This window comes from Vigna unguiculata, chromosome 6 (genome assembly GCF_037176805.1).
Source record: "Vigna unguiculata cultivar grain cowpea cultivar isolate G323 ecotype 2 chromosome 6, ASM3717680v1, whole genome shotgun sequence".
Lineage (NCBI taxonomy): Eukaryota > Viridiplantae > Streptophyta > Magnoliopsida > Fabales > Fabaceae > Vigna > Vigna unguiculata.
The window spans coordinates 43,470,604-43,486,674 of NC_140797.1; the positions used below are offsets into that span (position 1 = coordinate 43,470,604).

General features: G+C 32.5%; 4 protein-coding genes across 4 annotated transcripts; 3 read left to right on the forward strand and 1 right to left on the reverse strand.

Moving 5' to 3' along the window:
• Positions 1–895: 895 nt before the first annotated feature.
• LOC114186862 (Cleavage/polyadenylation specificity factor, 25kDa subunit) lies at positions 896–4,041 on the forward strand. Its single transcript, XM_028074905.2, has 7 exons — positions 896–1,247; positions 1,489–1,534; positions 2,536–2,629; positions 2,729–2,802; positions 2,884–2,970; positions 3,071–3,181; positions 3,506–4,041. Exons 1-7 carry the CDS (start codon positions 1,129–1,131, stop codon positions 3,575–3,577), a joined length of 603 nt encoding a protein of 200 aa, XP_027930706.1. The 5' UTR covers positions 896–1,128; the 3' UTR covers positions 3,578–4,041.
• Positions 4,042–6,533: 2,492 nt separating this feature from the next.
• On the forward strand, positions 6,534–8,107 carry LOC114188877 (putative pectate lyase 2). The gene is made up of 4 exons (XM_028077535.2): positions 6,534–7,273; positions 7,355–7,458; positions 7,541–7,679; positions 7,784–8,107. Exons 1-4 carry the CDS (start codon positions 6,539–6,541, stop codon positions 8,000–8,002), a joined length of 1,197 nt encoding a protein of 398 aa, XP_027933336.1. The 5' UTR covers positions 6,534–6,538; the 3' UTR covers positions 8,003–8,107.
• Positions 8,108–12,593: 4,486 nt separating this feature from the next.
• On the forward strand, positions 12,594–14,360 carry LOC114187421 (putative pectate lyase 2). Its single transcript, XM_028075676.2, has 4 exons — positions 12,594–13,444; positions 13,593–13,696; positions 13,779–13,917; positions 14,017–14,360. The coding sequence occupies exons 1-4, from the start codon at positions 12,785–12,787 to the stop codon at positions 14,233–14,235; spliced, it is 1,122 nt and encodes a 373-aa protein (XP_027931477.1). The 5' UTR covers positions 12,594–12,784; the 3' UTR covers positions 14,236–14,360.
• A 38-nt stretch (positions 14,361–14,398) lies between these two features.
• On the reverse strand, positions 14,399–16,071 carry LOC114187422 (LEAF RUST 10 DISEASE-RESISTANCE LOCUS RECEPTOR-LIKE PROTEIN KINASE-like 2.7). The gene is made up of 3 exons (XM_028075677.2): positions 15,164–16,071; positions 14,833–14,877; positions 14,399–14,742 (listed from the first exon to the last, which is right to left on the reverse strand). Exons 1-3 carry the CDS (start codon positions 15,981–15,983, stop codon positions 14,615–14,617), a joined length of 993 nt encoding a protein of 330 aa, XP_027931478.1. The 5' UTR covers positions 15,984–16,071; the 3' UTR covers positions 14,399–14,614.

The following is a 16,071-nucleotide window of genomic DNA, read 5'->3' on the forward strand; positions in this document are numbered from 1 at the left end:
CTTTGCCAGGAAGACTTTCGATACAGGGACATGCACTCGTCTGAACCGATTTTAACCATCGGCTCTGATACCACTTGTCAAGTTTTACAGAGGGGGTTTCACCGGGGAGAACAACACCAATGAGACCTGAGCCCAACCACATAAGACATTGACACCACTCTCAACCCAAAACCTTAAGGCAATGGGTTTATGGGTCTTTATTCTTATATAGTGCTCTACTCTCTCATTTCTAGCCAATGTGGGACTTAGAATCACACTTGGATTCCTAACAGTTTTGAATTTATACATCAAATCACTACACCTAAATATTCAAATTAATTTTAAGGTAAAAATGTACAAAATAAAATAATTTGTGTATTTAGGTGAAGTGATTTGATGTATACATTACAAAAACTATTGTAACATGTATATAGAAGTTCTAATTAAGTTTATTTACTAATTTGGTTTCAAATTGAAAATGACAAAATTAAATTATTTTAAAATATAGGGTACTAAATTGAACAAAAAATTTTAATAAAGAACTAAATTGAAAACAAGTTTGATCACTACCATCTCCCATGATAACAACATGCCAACTTAACAGAAAGAACCAAATTGAACTCTTTAAATAATTGGAGCACGAAATTGAACCAACAAAAAATAGTACAAATCGAACTAAATAAAAAAATTAGAGGATTAAGTAATTATACCTATATAATAAAAATATAATTTTAAAATAGAAAAGTGATTTGTGTGAACTAAATATAAAAATTCTATTATATATTATCGTGATGACAAGACAAGAGGTAAATATTTTTTTAATAATAATATATTTATAATGCATAAGGTAGAATTTATTTTCTTAAAAACATGAAAAATTTCATATGAGAATGTACTCTAATTAATTAATTAATTAAGATGTGTTTGGCAACGTGAGAGCGTGGGGCTAGTGGCCCATGACCCGGTGTTGAGATTTATCAGTATGAGACTTGAAAAGAGCAGAAAGAACATCCAAATCCGAATCTGAAAAATATTACAGACCTAATTCAAAAGCACTCTAGTGAAGTGCTGTGTCGTGTCTTTTTTTCTTTTCGTGAATCTGTGTCTTCTCACCATTCAATTCAAATCGAAAAGAAAAGAGAAGAAGAAATGGTGTCGTCCCAAGTTGTGAATACATACCCGTTGTCGAGCTACACGTTTGGCACAAAGGAGCCGAAGATGGAGAAGGACACCTCCGTCGCGGATCGTCTTGCTCGCATGAAAGTCAAGTTCGTATCTTCTTTCCTTTCTTCTTCTTTTGCAAACCCTAGATTAAACAGCCCCTTTTACTTTAATTTTCTCGTAGACATAGATATGAAATCTTGACTACTCTTCTATTCTGCTTCAAAAAACCGAGGAGATAGAAAGAGATAAAAACCTTCTCGGATTACCTGTTCTTTGTCCTATGTGCTGCTCAAATTAGTTGCATACCCTAAGGCTTCTCAAATATCATTATTTCCTTTGTTTCAGCTATATGAAGGAGGGAATGAGGACCAGTGTGGAAGGGATTTTACTGGTATGTATGTTAACTTTTGTTTTTTTTTTTATCTTTTTCTAATTTTTTATCAGTGTAGGTGGTGGCGACACTCACTTTTTATCTGGTTATAATGTGAGAAGAAAATCATTTTGATCATATTTGTACAATGTTTTCCTGCTTTCTTCTGATAATCTGTTGTTATTATGACCCCATGAGATTAGTATAGGAGCCAAGTTGAAAGCAATGATAAATCTATGGTTGGTCACAAAATTATTTCTATAAACATGAAAAACAGTGTATGAAATATGGTGTCATCATCTACCAGGTTTTAGGGGTTTTGATTTTAGATGGGTTGTGCAGTAGGTACAGGACAATATAGATATTGTGATCTTTTTACAAACTTCTCTTGTTGGGACTAATGTCGGTAGGGATTTGAGTTATACTTGTGAAGTGTTAATTGATTTCAATAACTCGGGAAATTATGATATTAGTATGTCAATATTTGATTGTGTAATTATCTAAATTGAAGAGATGTTCCACTGTTATATAATCTGTTTCCCCAGTGCAACAACTTTAATATAGTTGAACATTCGAAACTAGTTGACTATAGATCTATAAAATTGCATTTAAGTGTTTCTCTATTTGACCCGGTAGTCATTAGGTCTTATCATGGGGACATCCTCTCTGGCCACGAAGATGAAGTTGTGTACATATTTGATTTTCCCCAACCCCTCATTATTGGAGCTTCATGTACCAGACCATCCCCTGTTTGGAACTTTGGCTCAACCAAAATGGGTCATCTAGGTGGAGACAAAATTGATCTAGGATCCTTTACGTACAGCTGATTAATTCTGCTTTGAACACATCATCGACACTTAGATTTTTACTATTTCAATTACTTATTTCTATAATATGGTTTCCCACTGGGTTCTTGTTAATTCTCTTATCTATGACATTACTTTCATAAGAAAATAGTTTCATCTAATTTCCTTTAAGGTCGTGTTTGTCCTAATCTCATCTTTATGACTTCAATGTTGCAGGTTCAAGAACATAATCATCCACATATACTTCTTCTGCAAATTGGAAACACATTTTGCAAACTCCCGGGTGGTCGTCTCAAACCAGGAGAGAATGGTAAGCTTTCTTCTGTATCACGAACTGGGTAGTTTGAAAATAGAAGCCTGTGATTATGCTTATTGACTTGTTTTTGGGGTTATTTAATGCTGTTTACAGAAATTGAGGGCTTGAAGAGAAAGTTGACTAGCAAGCTTGGTGCTAATTCACCAGCTCTTGTGCCTGACTGGCAGGTATTATTATTTACTTTTTACTCATGTACTCTGGAGAGCCATGTTAAATTTGCCATTCTGTGACAATCTTGAAAACTGCAGATAGGTGAGTGTGTTGCGATCTGGTGGAGGCCAAATTTTGAAACCATAATGTATCCATACTGCCCTCCTCATATCACAAAACCCAAGGTAATTTTGGGAAAGAATGACATCGAATCCATTGGGTTTCTGGTTCCCTTGGTTAGTTGGTCCGTGCTTACAATAATACCATTGAATATCTTGTATGCAGGAATGCAAAAAACTTTTCCTTGTTCACTTATCTGAAAGGGAATACTTTGCAGTGCCCAAAAATTTAAAACTACTAGCTGTTCCATTGTTTGAACTCTATGACAATGTTCAGGTATGGTAATATTGTTCTTTTCCGTTACTGGATTGTTGAGTGAACTCTTTATAAGAATTCTTCGTTCTCATTGGTTGTCCAATGGAAAACCACGTATAATAACTGAAACTATTTCAAGTAAGGGAATGCTTTCAATTGATTTGGGAGATTACGGAATCCATCTTTAGATGTTTCATTTTTTTGGGCTTGTGTTAGAAGTTATCATCTACAGATGTATCATCATAGTATTAATATTTAAACTTATCAAAATAGGTATGCTTGTCAGTAAAAATATGTTATACTTTTTTCCGTGTCTTATGAATTTTGTGTCTCATTTGTTTGCAGAGATACGGTCCAGTTATATCGACCATTCCTCAGCAGCTATCCAGATTCCAGTTTAAAATGATCACTAATTGAACGTAAATTACTAGTCTCATTTTTATTTCCGTAACTAGGACTGGCATTATCATTGTTGCGTAGACTGGCCAGAGAACTGAGTTTCTGAGTAGAGTAGTTATTTCGTGACATGCTTTGTCTGTGTATTTATTCCTTGCACTATGGGTAGATCTCGATTATCAACCATCAACCGAAAACATGGAATTAAGTATTCAACTTGTAGGTTATATACCTGATACCCCAGTAGAAATCAAGGTGATAAAGAAGTGCCCTTCAGTTCATGTCTGTTGCTTCTGCCCTCCTCAGGTTGCCAATATCGGAGGGCAAAGGGGCATTGGTTTTCGTTGCAAGTTTTTCTGGTGAAAGGCATTGAATGACAAAAAGTATGCATTTGAAATTCAAATATGATCCAGCAGGCAAAATGTATACAACAACAATGACTAAAATTTAAATGCTTATTTGACATATTATAGACAGTTTTAGCATATCCTATTTCCGAAGTTGCTGCTTGTGAAGGTGAAGTAGCACTTGATTCAAATATTGATAGAGTTTATTTTCGTCCTTATAGTTTCCTTCACCAATATAAAGTCCAAGGGCCTGGTGTGATTTATTCTTCTATTGATAATAATGAGAAAACGTGAATAAGACCGAAAATAGAAAATAGTATTGGAGGTGGAAGGAAGCATTCCGAATGACAATGTACATAATAGTAGTGCTTTGAAAAGGGTTGTAATTGCATATGGCCATGGATTGGATGTGATAATTTTCTATTCTTCAATTTTATTTTATTTTTTAGTGTTTAAATGAAATTCCTAAAATGAAATATTTTATTTTATTCATCTATCTGATTTTAATGAGTGGTATAGGTTAATGTATTCGAACTTTAGGGACTGGATTGCTTGAATTACTCTCAATGAAAGCAAATGCGAGTTTAACATACTAATTTAAAGGGTATCAGCATCACTTCTTGACAGGCTTATGCATGTCGAAACTCTTGAAGAAACAATCAAACATGATTTGTATAAAACATGGAAAATGATAGTTTCACAATTTTTTTTAACATTCGGCTCTTGCAAAATATTGTGCCATACTCGACGAAATGATTCAACATACTCGAGGAAATGATTCAAGGAGGTGAAACACATCTTAGCATTTTGACATTATAACCATAATTTATACATTCATCAGCTAGAAGTGACAAATGGTTTGTCTTGACGAGTTTTTTTTTCTTTTTTCTTTTCTTCAGTGTAAGGATCAAATGCCATTCTCTATTAAATAATTATCCTCGCAAAGAAAGCATGGTATCAACAACGATTTCAAACTATCATAGTAATATTTTAATTAGCTTAGTCACTAACATTTAATTTTTCTTAATTATACATTTTTACCCAAAAAATACTTATAATATTAACGAGACACATTTTATTCATTTTTAAATATTATTATCAGTTTTTACTTTATTTTTACCATTAATATAATATATAGAGAGTTAGGATCTGTTTAAACCAAATGTAAATCTTCGTCAAATTATAAATTTTTAACAATTATTTTTATAAAATGCTAATTTCATCAATCCAATTGTTGAAGTTTGTCATATTTGGTGACTGTGTATAGGAATTGTTAACACGATTTTCCCACAAATAAATTTTACAGAAAACAAGTTGCACTTTCACACATAAATGTATCTAATTTACTATTTATTGAAATATATCTCATAATTAAAGATATTTTAAAAAAAGTAATTACTACAAGAGATATTATTGAGTGAGTCTTATAAAATAGAAAAAAATATAATTACTTCTAATCGGAGTCTTGTAACAAGTTCCCAAATGTTAAATCACAACTATCGAATCATTAAACTAAAATATTCATAAAAAACTGTAAAAATGTTTAAAGTATAATTTTTATAATGAATTTAATATAATCCAGTGTTTAGTATAGTTCTCGACGGGAGACAGAATACTTATTTCGGTACGTCATTTTAACAACAATATATTAGATGTTAATTAATGTTATTAATATTATTTCAATGTTGAAAATAGTTTTCTAATTATAAATGAATTTTACATAAGATTAAATTATTATAAATATTTAATTCATTTAGAATTTAATGAAGATGATGTTAAGAATCCAAGTGTGAGTCTAAGTCTCACATTGACCAGAATTGAGAAAGTAGAACACTATATAAAAATAAAGACCCATAAACACATTACCTTAAGGTTTTGGATTGAGATGTCCCCAGTGATACCCCTCTTTTAGAAACCTAACAATGGTTAGACTCAGTTCTCATTGATATTTGTATCTCTCCGGTTATACCCCTCCTTAAGAACTTAAGAGATGATTGATAAGATAATAATGTCAAAATATTCAATACACATGAAAGACTGTTTATATGATTAAAATTATTTGTTGTCAAAAGTAAATAAAAAATCTCTTTACTAAGATTGACACCTTCATTTGATCTTGACACAAGGATATGTTAATCTGTAATGTATCTTGTTTATTCAATTATTGTGTGTATATGGTGAGCATGTTTGATTAAACACAGTCCACCACTAACTAATTATATTTCCAATATAACCCCATCCGTTGAATTGGTAATTTTGATTCTACATTCATAGATACACAACATTCATGAATGTGTTTATAAATCTGGTCACTGTTCGCAGTTATATAGCCATAGATTGCAATCATATAGTCAACCGACCCACGTCTTTGTTGGCTAAATCTACACTAATCAATTCCTCACGAATAACTCTCAACTCAAGCAATTCACACCATGCATGCCCTTCTTCAAATCGTGTGCACCACCTTCTTAATATATATATATATATATATATATATATATATATAGCTCCACCATATATATATATATATATATATATATATATATATATATATATATATATATATATATATATATATATATATATATATATATATAGCTCCACCATCCTTTTCTGGCGATCAAATTCTCAAGCTATGGCCACCTTAACCATTCTCATAGTGCTCTCAGCATGCTCTCTACCCACCTTAGCTTCACCACTCAATAACAGAGATTCAACAAAGGAGTTCAATGCCCTCTCTCCTATTCCAAGTTATATCACTGAGAGTAGCCCTAAGAATGTTGTGATGAACACAATTGATTCATGTTGGAGAGCCAAAACAAATTGGGCTTCTAATCGCCAATCCTTGGCGGATTGTGCAATTGGCTTTGGCAAAGATGCCATAGGAGGAAAGTTTGGTGATGTATATGAAGTCACTGACCCTTCTGATGACCCTGTAGACCCAAAACCTGGCACACTTCGTTATGGTGCAATCCAAACAGAACCCCTTTGGATAACTTTCGGCAAGGACATGGTTATCACGCTGAAGAACGAGCTCATGGTGAATAGCTACAAGAGCATTGATGGGAGAGGAGCCAAAGTGGAGATCGCAAACGGGGCTTGCATTACGATACAAGGTGTTAGCCATGTGATCATACATGGAATTAGCATTCATGATTGTAAACCTGGTGATGGTGGCATGGTTAGGAGCACCCCTGAACATGTTGGGTATCGTGAAGGCTCTGATGGAGATGCCATTAGCATATTTGCCTCCTCCAATGTTTGGATTGACCATTGCTTTTTGGCTCGTTGCACCGATGGTCTCATTGATGTTATTCATGCCTCAACTGCAATCACCATCTCTAACAACTACTTCACCCACCACGACAAAGTAAAAAAAATAGGGTTTTTTCACTTGATAGAAACTTGTATAATTTGTATCTCATTGTTGGGTTCTATGCACTCCTTGCAGGTGATGCTGCTAGGGCACAGCGATGAATACAGCGCGGATAAAGTGATGAAAGTAACAGTAGCTTTTAACCACTTTGCCAGTGACTTAATAGAAAGAATGCCAAGGTAAAAACAGTGGTTTGAAATACAGTGATCAGTGATTTTTTTTTTTTTTCACTTACTTATTTGGATGATGAAATGCATGCAGGGTGAGATTTGGTTATGCTCATGTGGTGAACAACCGTTATGACGAGTGGGTGATGTATGCCATCGGTGGCAGTGCCGACCCTACCATTTTCAGTGAATGCAACTATTTTATGGCTTCAGATGATTCTGCTGCAAAAGAGGTAACTAAGAAAAGCACTTCTCACAGAATATTGTAGCATGTGAATAACATATTACTAAGCATTTGAGTTTGTGTTACTGAATGTGGTTCATGGGTTGGTGACAGGTTACGAAGAGGGAAAGTAGTGAAAAGTGGAATAATTGGAAATGGAGGAGTTATGGAGATGAATTCTTAAATGGTGCTTATTTTGTGCCATCTGGGTATGGAAGTTGCAGCCCATTGTATTCATCTGCTCAAACTTTCACAGCTACCGAGGCATCCATGGTGCCCTTGTTAACTCTCAATGCAGGGCCACTCAACTGTGTTGTTGACAAAGCTTGTTAATTTGGTGAAACGTTTTCACCTCTTCTCTTTATTTCTTTTCATAAAAAAATTCCCAAATGATATTTTTATTACTAGATTTCGGACAACTTTCTCTTATAACATGAACATGAGGTGTCATCTTTTAAATGTTTTTGAAATATTGAGAAAAAGTAAAAATAAAAACTCACTTGGAAGATGACACCTAAAGTTGTTAGAGGAAGTTATAAAAATTTAGCTGTCAAAAAATCATTTTCCTTAGGGATAGAAAAATTATGAGAATAAAAAAATGTGAGTGATAATATCATTATATTTTGTTTTATGATTTTATCTCTGGAAGCCGCAATTATTTTCGATCATTAGTGTGAAAATATTGTTGCAATCCTAGCATGGTGCATCTTCGATCATTTTCTATTATTGTAATTAACTTCTTTCTTTATTTAAATAATTTTATATTATAGTCTTAATTTCAGCAATTTATTTAGTGGTATCTATAATCCCCCGCATATAGTAAACTAATAGCTCGTGGAAGCCATTAAAACTTTTTGCCGTTTCGAAAAATATATTGAAACCATAATTCCTAATTGATAGATTTTAGAAAGCGGATAGGTAAATAAATAAATTAAAATTAAGTTGATAAAAATTATTAAATAAAAATTTATTTACAATTTTTATTATTATGATTATATAGCTACTATTAAAAGTAAATTTATTTTAATTAAGTTGTCCATTAATTTTATTTAAATGTAAATTAATATAAAAATTATAGGCCATTTTTGTGAAATTTAAGTATTTTCTTAAACAGCCCTCGTAACATGTACCTGGACTTTTCTTGTTCACGTCTTTTGGTATAAATTGAAAGTGTTGCCGTTCTTTGTTTTTCTTTTCCTATTTCTTTAATTAAAAAGTGGTACAAGATAACTGTCTAAAAAAATGCCACAGTCCATTCTCGATTTGTTTATTTTCTTTTTCGTGACATTTGAGCGGATTTTTTTCAGTGTATAATTTTCTTTGTTGTTGGTTGAAGTCTCTTGTAATATCAAAACCAGTGACAATAACAAGAGAAAATGAAGAACATATTGTTATCTAGTGCATGATTTTACTATTAAAATTGTGGGCACGGAAAAACTTTTCCCTAAACAAATAAATAAGAAGCACAAAATGAAATGAATTTCTTATAAGTTAAAATTTGAGTCTACATAATTAATAATATAAATTGTGAAAAATTATATAATTTAAATGAGAGAATTTTTATATCGTTATGTATAAATTAATTTTAATTTATGAAGAAACTCATTTTATTAAGATACTCGTCCAAACAAATAAATTGAGCATAACAAAACAGATTAAATAACCAAGAAGATAGAAGGGGTTCTCAATAATGATATATAAGTGTTGGATCAATTTATTGTTCTTTTTCTTTTTAGGTTACACGTTAATTATAACTTCCTAGCTTGTATTAATAATCTGGAAATTGAATCCAACTGACCTATCAGATAAAAAAATAAGTGAACCAATAAGTGTCTAGCTCAAATAAATAATAGAACCAACCTAGAGAAAAACCATTTAAATTATTAAAAAAGAGGATTAGAGTCAACTTTAAAGTACCGTATATTATATTTATTTTTTCTAATCCATATTATTTGTTATTTTTTATGTAAACGTGTTACTTTTAATGATGCTATTATATATCAATCTAAATCTTAATTAATATACACCTCTCTATTTTTGTTCACAAAAATTTGAATATGGATGCTAGAGTTTTACCATAACTTACACCTATTGTTGAACAATCTAATTTATAATATTTATTTATTTATTTATTTTTGAGGAAATAGTCTTGGTTTAAAAAAGTCTCTGAATACATAATATATAATTGTTTCATGAAGTAAAAATATATGGATTAAATATTTTTTTTCTTAAATTATTATAAAAAAATGTGCTTTATCATATCTTAAATTATAAAGTATTTTGTCTCAAAGAGAAGATATGTAGAACATCTTTTACAATAAATATTATAATCTATTAAGGGACATATAGGTGTTGTTGTACATGTATGTTCTAATTTTTAATTTTCATAAATTGAAATTAATAAAAGATATACAATTAGTTGTTAAATATAAAATTAGAAAAATAAAAAATATATAAATTTTTTTTTTTAAAATAACGGTTAAAGACAAAAAATATTTTTAAAATAATAATTAAAATTAAACTATTTATAAAATAATTAATTTTTAAAGTAAGAATTAAGAGTAAAACTGAAATAACGAAATATAGACAAAAAAATATCTTTTATATATTGTTATAGATTATAAAACCCTATTTATTATGAAAAAAAAACACTTTACACATTGTCCATTGAAATAATATTTTTAATAACTTTTGAGGGACAAAGTATTATATAATTTAACTTAAAAATAAAATATATTTCTTTTTAATAAATAGAGATGAAAATAATTTTTAACCTTAATATATAAACGTGATTGTGCTTTATCATCATTGAATTTGCATTGCTCCCTATTTTAATTGTATTATTGTCAACATTCACTTCCGTTCGATTTAATAAAAATTTCTTTAAAAAAATATAAATAAAATAAATAAATAATAATAAATAGAAAATAAATAAAGGAAAAAAAAGTTTTTGTGTGATTAAGTCTACTCCTTTTTTAACATCTCCGATCTTCCATTTATATTTTACTTTTATATCTTGATATTTATTTTTAGCCCAAATTTGTATCCACTACCCTTTGCTTTGTTATCACATTTATGCTATTTTTACCCACTATTTATTTTTTCTATCATCTTGTTACCCTGTTTTATATAGAAGAGACCGTGATATGAATCTAATAATTAGAATTCTGATAATTAGAAGCAATATATTTTCTTAGAATTAAAATCACTATTATTGAATGGTGATTGATTTTGTGCTTTGATTTGTTAATGATTAGAATCAATATTATAATATTATTTATGGTTATTAATACCAATTCTTGCCTTTTATAGTTTACATATTGCATTTGATTTATAATATTGTGTATATAAACCCATCAAGCTGGGAATGAGAGGACATTTTTGATACTTTTTTTCTTTTCCAATCATAATTCTTAATATTATTCTGTCATTTTTGATTTGTTAATGATTAAAATAAATATTACAATATCACTTATGGTTATTAATACCAATTCTTGTCTTTTATAGTTTACATATTACATTTGATTTATAATATTGTGTATATAAACCCATCAAGCTACAGGATGAGAGACCATTTTTTATACTTTTTTCTTTTTCAATCATAATTTTTAATATTATTCTGTCATTCTTTTCACTTTAACACGAATAGGAGGGGAAGATTGTTAGTGACGTGGGTTCTTGAGCAAGTTCCGCTGCAAGTAAGTTTCTCATTATAATGTATTGAATTATTGGTCTGTTTGTTACTTCTTGTATTTTGTTTTAAGTTCACATGTTGGATTAACACTTCCCATCACGTCTAGAGGTACAATACTATTCTCCAATCTTCATCATTCTCCTCAGTCACCACTCTCCCGCTAATAGTACACTCACTGCACATTAATTATTCGTTACACCATGCGTTTTATTAACTCTGCACTCCTCATTGTTTTTATTCCATCTTTGTCTTCCTTTTAATTTAACTTTACTTCTTTGCACACCCACATAAAAAAATTGAAAATGATAATTAAAAATAATAATGTTTTAATACTAAAAAATATAATAAATAATTTAAGAAAATTAAAATATGAAAAAGGTTTTTAGAATTAAAAATTAAGTCCATAAAAATATAAAAAAGGTTTTTATAAGAATTGCACTGATTTTTGATTTTTCACTATGAATGAAGATAAGTTAGGAGTAAAGTCAATCCTAGTTAGGTTCACTTCCAAAAAATCAAATCAATTTTCAAATAGTTGTTCAAATCTTTTTTTTTTATTTAGAACTACGTAATCTCTGATTTTCCATTGTGAATAGAGATACCGGGAAGGAAGGAGGTTTATCAAAAGACCAAAAAAATAATTATTTTTTCTTTTTTACATTCTTTTATTATTATTTTTGCAGAAAATAACATTTTATACAACTAAATCTTTATGCACCTTTAATTAAAGGTACTGTTTTAGGATGAACAATGTGGATTTGGAGTGTTAATACTTTCCTCACGTATAATAGACTACTCTCGAAACCAAAATCCCATTTTGTAGATCTTGTACTTATCTTTATAATTTTTGTTTTTTCATAGTTTTCTCAAAATAAACTATGGTAATAACTTTACATTTTGTTTTTTTTCTTCTCAAATCTCATTTTTGTTAGTCATTTTTGACATGATTTCAGTTGCGAAAATTGTCAAATTCAAAACCCAATTAATAATTAATTATGACCAAATTAGGAACTAAACTAGTTAGTTTTACAATTTTTTTTAGAGAGAAAAAAGTTCTATAATGTTAGTGGTCGAACTAAACTACCAATCTCATTAAGATATACTAAATTGAATCATGTATGTGAAAGTCAAAGACTAAATAATTTGGTACTATAATCCAGAAATTTAATCAGTGTACAATAAATTTTAAAGCATGCGACATTAGCTACGCATTTACATTTTTGTTATCCTTGAGTGGAGTTTTAGATGGTAATCGGCAATTAGCACAGTCAAAGAAGCAGCACTCGTGCCTCCACGTTTTGGTTAGCTCAATTAACAAAAGCAGAGAAATTAAAAGTCAGAGCTCTAAAGTGAATGATCAACCTCATCAAACATCTATTAAATGCACTCACTCCAATATTGGTTTTCTCAGGTTTTGAAGCATGGCAACCTCTTCCTTACTCCTCTTGCTTTCATGCATCATACTACACCTTCAATGTTCATCACAAAGTGCAGTCCTCAACATGATAGACTCATGCAGACTTGCCAAATCCAATTGGGTGTCAAATCGCAAAGCCTTGGCTGATTGTGCCATTGGCTTTGGAAAGGACGCTATTGGAGGCAAATATGGAGCAATATACGAAGTCACAGATTCCTCTGATGATCCCATAAGCCCAAAACCAGGAACACTTCGCTATGCCGTGGTCCAGACACAACCCCTTTGGATCATTTTTGCCAGAGATATGAGTATTCAGCTGAAGAACGAGCTTATCATGAATAGCTACAAGACCATTGATGGAAGAGGCGCTAAAGTGGAGATTACAAATGGCCCCTGCATTACCATACAAGGTGTTAGCCATGTTATCATACATGGCATTAGCATCCATGATTGCAGACCAAGCAAGGCTGGTCTTGTTATGAGCACCCCATCTCATGTTGGCCATCGCCAAGGCTCTGATGGAGATGCCATTAGCATATTTGCTTCCTCCAATGTTTGGATTGATCACTGTTTGTTGGCTCGTTGTGCTGATGGTTTGATTGATGTTATTCATGCCTCAACTGCGATTACCATTTCTAACAATTACTTTACCCAGCATGACAAAGTAAGCATTATTATATATGGAGTATCTTTTTCTTATATTGTTGACTAAACAATAACTGTGAAACTATGGCCAGAACCAGTAAGTAACCAAATACCCTATTTGGACTCATTCTGTGTTTTTTTTGGATGGTACTGTTCCTTGACTGCAGGTTATGCTGCTAGGACACAACGATGAATACACAGCAGATAAAATAATGAAAGTAACAATAGCCTTCAACCGATTTGGTAGTGGTCTAATTGAAAGAATGCCAAGGTGAGAGTGCATTATATAGATTGAATTTCCAAAGAACAGGTTTAAGAAAAGTGTATCTGTTAACTTGTTTGTATTCATGCAGGGTGAGATTTGGTTATGCTCATGTGGTGAACAACAAATATGATGGGTGGAAGATGTATGCCATAGGGGGAAGTTCTAACCCAACCATTCTCAGTGAAGCAAACTACTATGTAGCTCCGAATAACCCTGCTGCAAAACAGGTAAGGAAAACGATATAATCAATGTAACATGATCAATGAAACACCCTATCCCATTAATACATGGCAACACAAATTGAGTTAGTTGGCTTTGGATGACAGGTTACCAAGAGGGAAATGAAGGGAAAATTGAAGAGTTGGAAATGGAGGTCTTCTAAGGATGCATTCCTAAACGGTGCTTATTTTGTTCCATCAGGATATGGAAGTTGTGACCCAAACTATTCACCTTCTCAATCTTTTAATGCTGCACCTGCTTCATTGGTGCCTTCTATAACTCTAAACGCAGGTCCCCTAACTTGTGTTGTTGGTAAAGCATGCTAGTTTTGTCTTGCAAGCTGCATATGTATCTCTCTCTCTCTCGTTTTTCTTGTTTTTGGTTGATTCCCGAAGACTCAATTTGGAGTCATACATATATCAGAGTAGGCCAATTAACTCCTTTGCAGAATTATGACACATGCCAGATTCGTTTCGTAAGGATTGTTGTAAAAAAAAAAGTGTAAAGGATATGATTCTCCAGCAGAGTACATTGTCTCTAATAGACTATACATAAAACCGACATTAGTAAAGAAGACCATATAAAACTAAGAAAAATTGGGGCCCAATTCTATGACTGTATAATTGTGGTATATATAAATAAATAAACACAATGAAAAAGTAACAAAAGAAAGATGTGTGTGTGGTTCACATCATTTGGTGTTCTTCAGAATAGCCTATTTTCATTGCTTTGTACTCCACATGTGACTGGTGCTTTAGCTCTCACTTTCTTCAAGTACCAAACAGCAGCTCCAATTCCAAATGCACCCGCAACGGAAACGCCCGTAACTGTTCCTGCAGCCACAATTCCAAACATAAGCCTAATCATCCACTTCAAAATCTCACATTAATTACATCTGTATCAACCGTATTTAATCTCTGTACCTGCTATTACATGGACCCTCCTATTGTGCCTTGCAATGTCATAATCTGTCAAACAACCAATAGTCTATTACACACTTAAGTAAAATTTAAACACTTAAAAACCAATCACTTAATCCACATAAGTGACAATCATACAAGAATAAAATTCTGCAAAGAGTTCTTCAGTTTTAGTCTGTTAAAAGATTAAAACTTGAACATTTGAGACATCCAACCGATGTGTATTAATAAGGCCCTTTGAGGACTAAAAAAGCTGGTAGTGGTTTTGTGCTGTATAATACTGAAGAACCAAATGATGAGTATAATCTTAAAATAGTATTGAACATGAACATACCTTTGCAATGAGTTGTGGAGTTTCCATCCTTACAAAGACACAAGAAGCTCTGGTTCTGCGTGTCAAATCCACAAATCCCACCTCCTTTCAACGGATCCTGGCACTGAAGGCAGCGCGTGGTAACAGGGATATCAAAATCAATTCTGATCCCATATTCCGGAACCTGATCATAAGGCATGGGAGCACCAACGTTCTTCCAATAAACGCTAGCATAACTGGTGCAATACTTAAGCATCAACCTGAGAGACTGGGTGGCTTTGGGATAGTACGAACAACAAGTACTGCGAGGGAGCGCAAAGGAGCACCCAGGCAAGTGTCTGCACAGATAGCTAGCACTGTCACAGGAAGAGTCACAGTGTTCGGGGAAATGCTCACAGAACATGGGCTTGGGCTGAATGATGACGTTGTCCTCACTGCAGTTGAAGAACATGTACTCGTTCTGAGGTGAGAGCTTGAAGTGGGTGCTGCTGTCCAAGCTGAAGGGTCTGGTGGGACGAAACCTCTCACCATCCTCGCAGCTCCACATGAAGGGATCGGTCACCACCACGTGTGGATCAGCGTAGCTAACGTTGCGAACCGGGTAACTTCCCGAAGGGGTTCTGAGTTCGAGTTTTCCCGAGTTGGAACATGCGAAAAGGTGTCTGTAGTACGGGCTTCCGCATCCGTCGTCGATGCCGAAGGGGTACTTGATGGGGATGTCCCCGCAGGATGTTCTGCACACGCTGGATTGAGATGTTGTGAGAGTGAAAGATGATGAGAAAATGAGTAGTGATAATGAGATTGTGTGAATGAGGTTGTTGTGTGTGAGAAGCATAGCCATGAGAAACTTTCTGAATCACTAGATGGTTTTTTGAATCAGAAGTAGACACAAGTAAGTAAGTATAGGTGGTGAGAGTGGAAGAAAAGAA

Coding starts and splice junctions, on each gene's coding strand:
- LOC114186862 (XM_028074905.2), top strand. CDS start 1,129: ATGGTGTCGTCCCAAGTTGTGAATACATACCCGTTGTCGAGCTACACG. Junction 1,248..1,488: donor CTTGCTCGCATGAAAGTCAA/GTTCGTATCTTC, acceptor CCTTTGTTTCAG/CTATATGAAGGAGGGAATGA. Junction 2,971..3,070: donor CTCATATCACAAAACCCAAG/GTAATTTTGGGA, acceptor TCTTGTATGCAG/GAATGCAAAAAACTTTTCCT.
- LOC114188877 (XM_028077535.2), top strand. CDS start 6,539: ATGGCCACCTTAACCATTCTCATAGTGCTCTCAGCATGCTCTCTACCC. Junction 7,459..7,540: donor TTAATAGAAAGAATGCCAAG/GTAAAAACAGTG, acceptor AAATGCATGCAG/GGTGAGATTTGGTTATGCTC. Junction 7,680..7,783: donor ATGATTCTGCTGCAAAAGAG/GTAACTAAGAAA, acceptor GGTTGGTGACAG/GTTACGAAGAGGGAAAGTAG.
- LOC114187421 (XM_028075676.2), top strand. CDS start 12,785: ATGGCAACCTCTTCCTTACTCCTCTTGCTTTCATGCATCATACTACAC. Junction 13,697..13,778: donor CTAATTGAAAGAATGCCAAG/GTGAGAGTGCAT, acceptor GTATTCATGCAG/GGTGAGATTTGGTTATGCTC. Junction 13,918..14,016: donor ATAACCCTGCTGCAAAACAG/GTAAGGAAAACG, acceptor TTTGGATGACAG/GTTACCAAGAGGGAAATGAA.
- LOC114187422 (XM_028075677.2), bottom strand. CDS start 15,983: ATGGCTATGCTTCTCACACACAACAACCTCATTCACACAATCTCATTA. Junction 14,878..15,163: donor CTCCACAACTCATTGCAAAG/GTATGTTCATGT, acceptor GTTGTTTGACAG/ATTATGACATTGCAAGGCAC. Junction 14,743..14,832: donor GAGGGTCCATGTAATAGCAG/GTACAGAGATTA, acceptor TTGTGGCTGCAG/GAACAGTTACGGGCGTTTCC.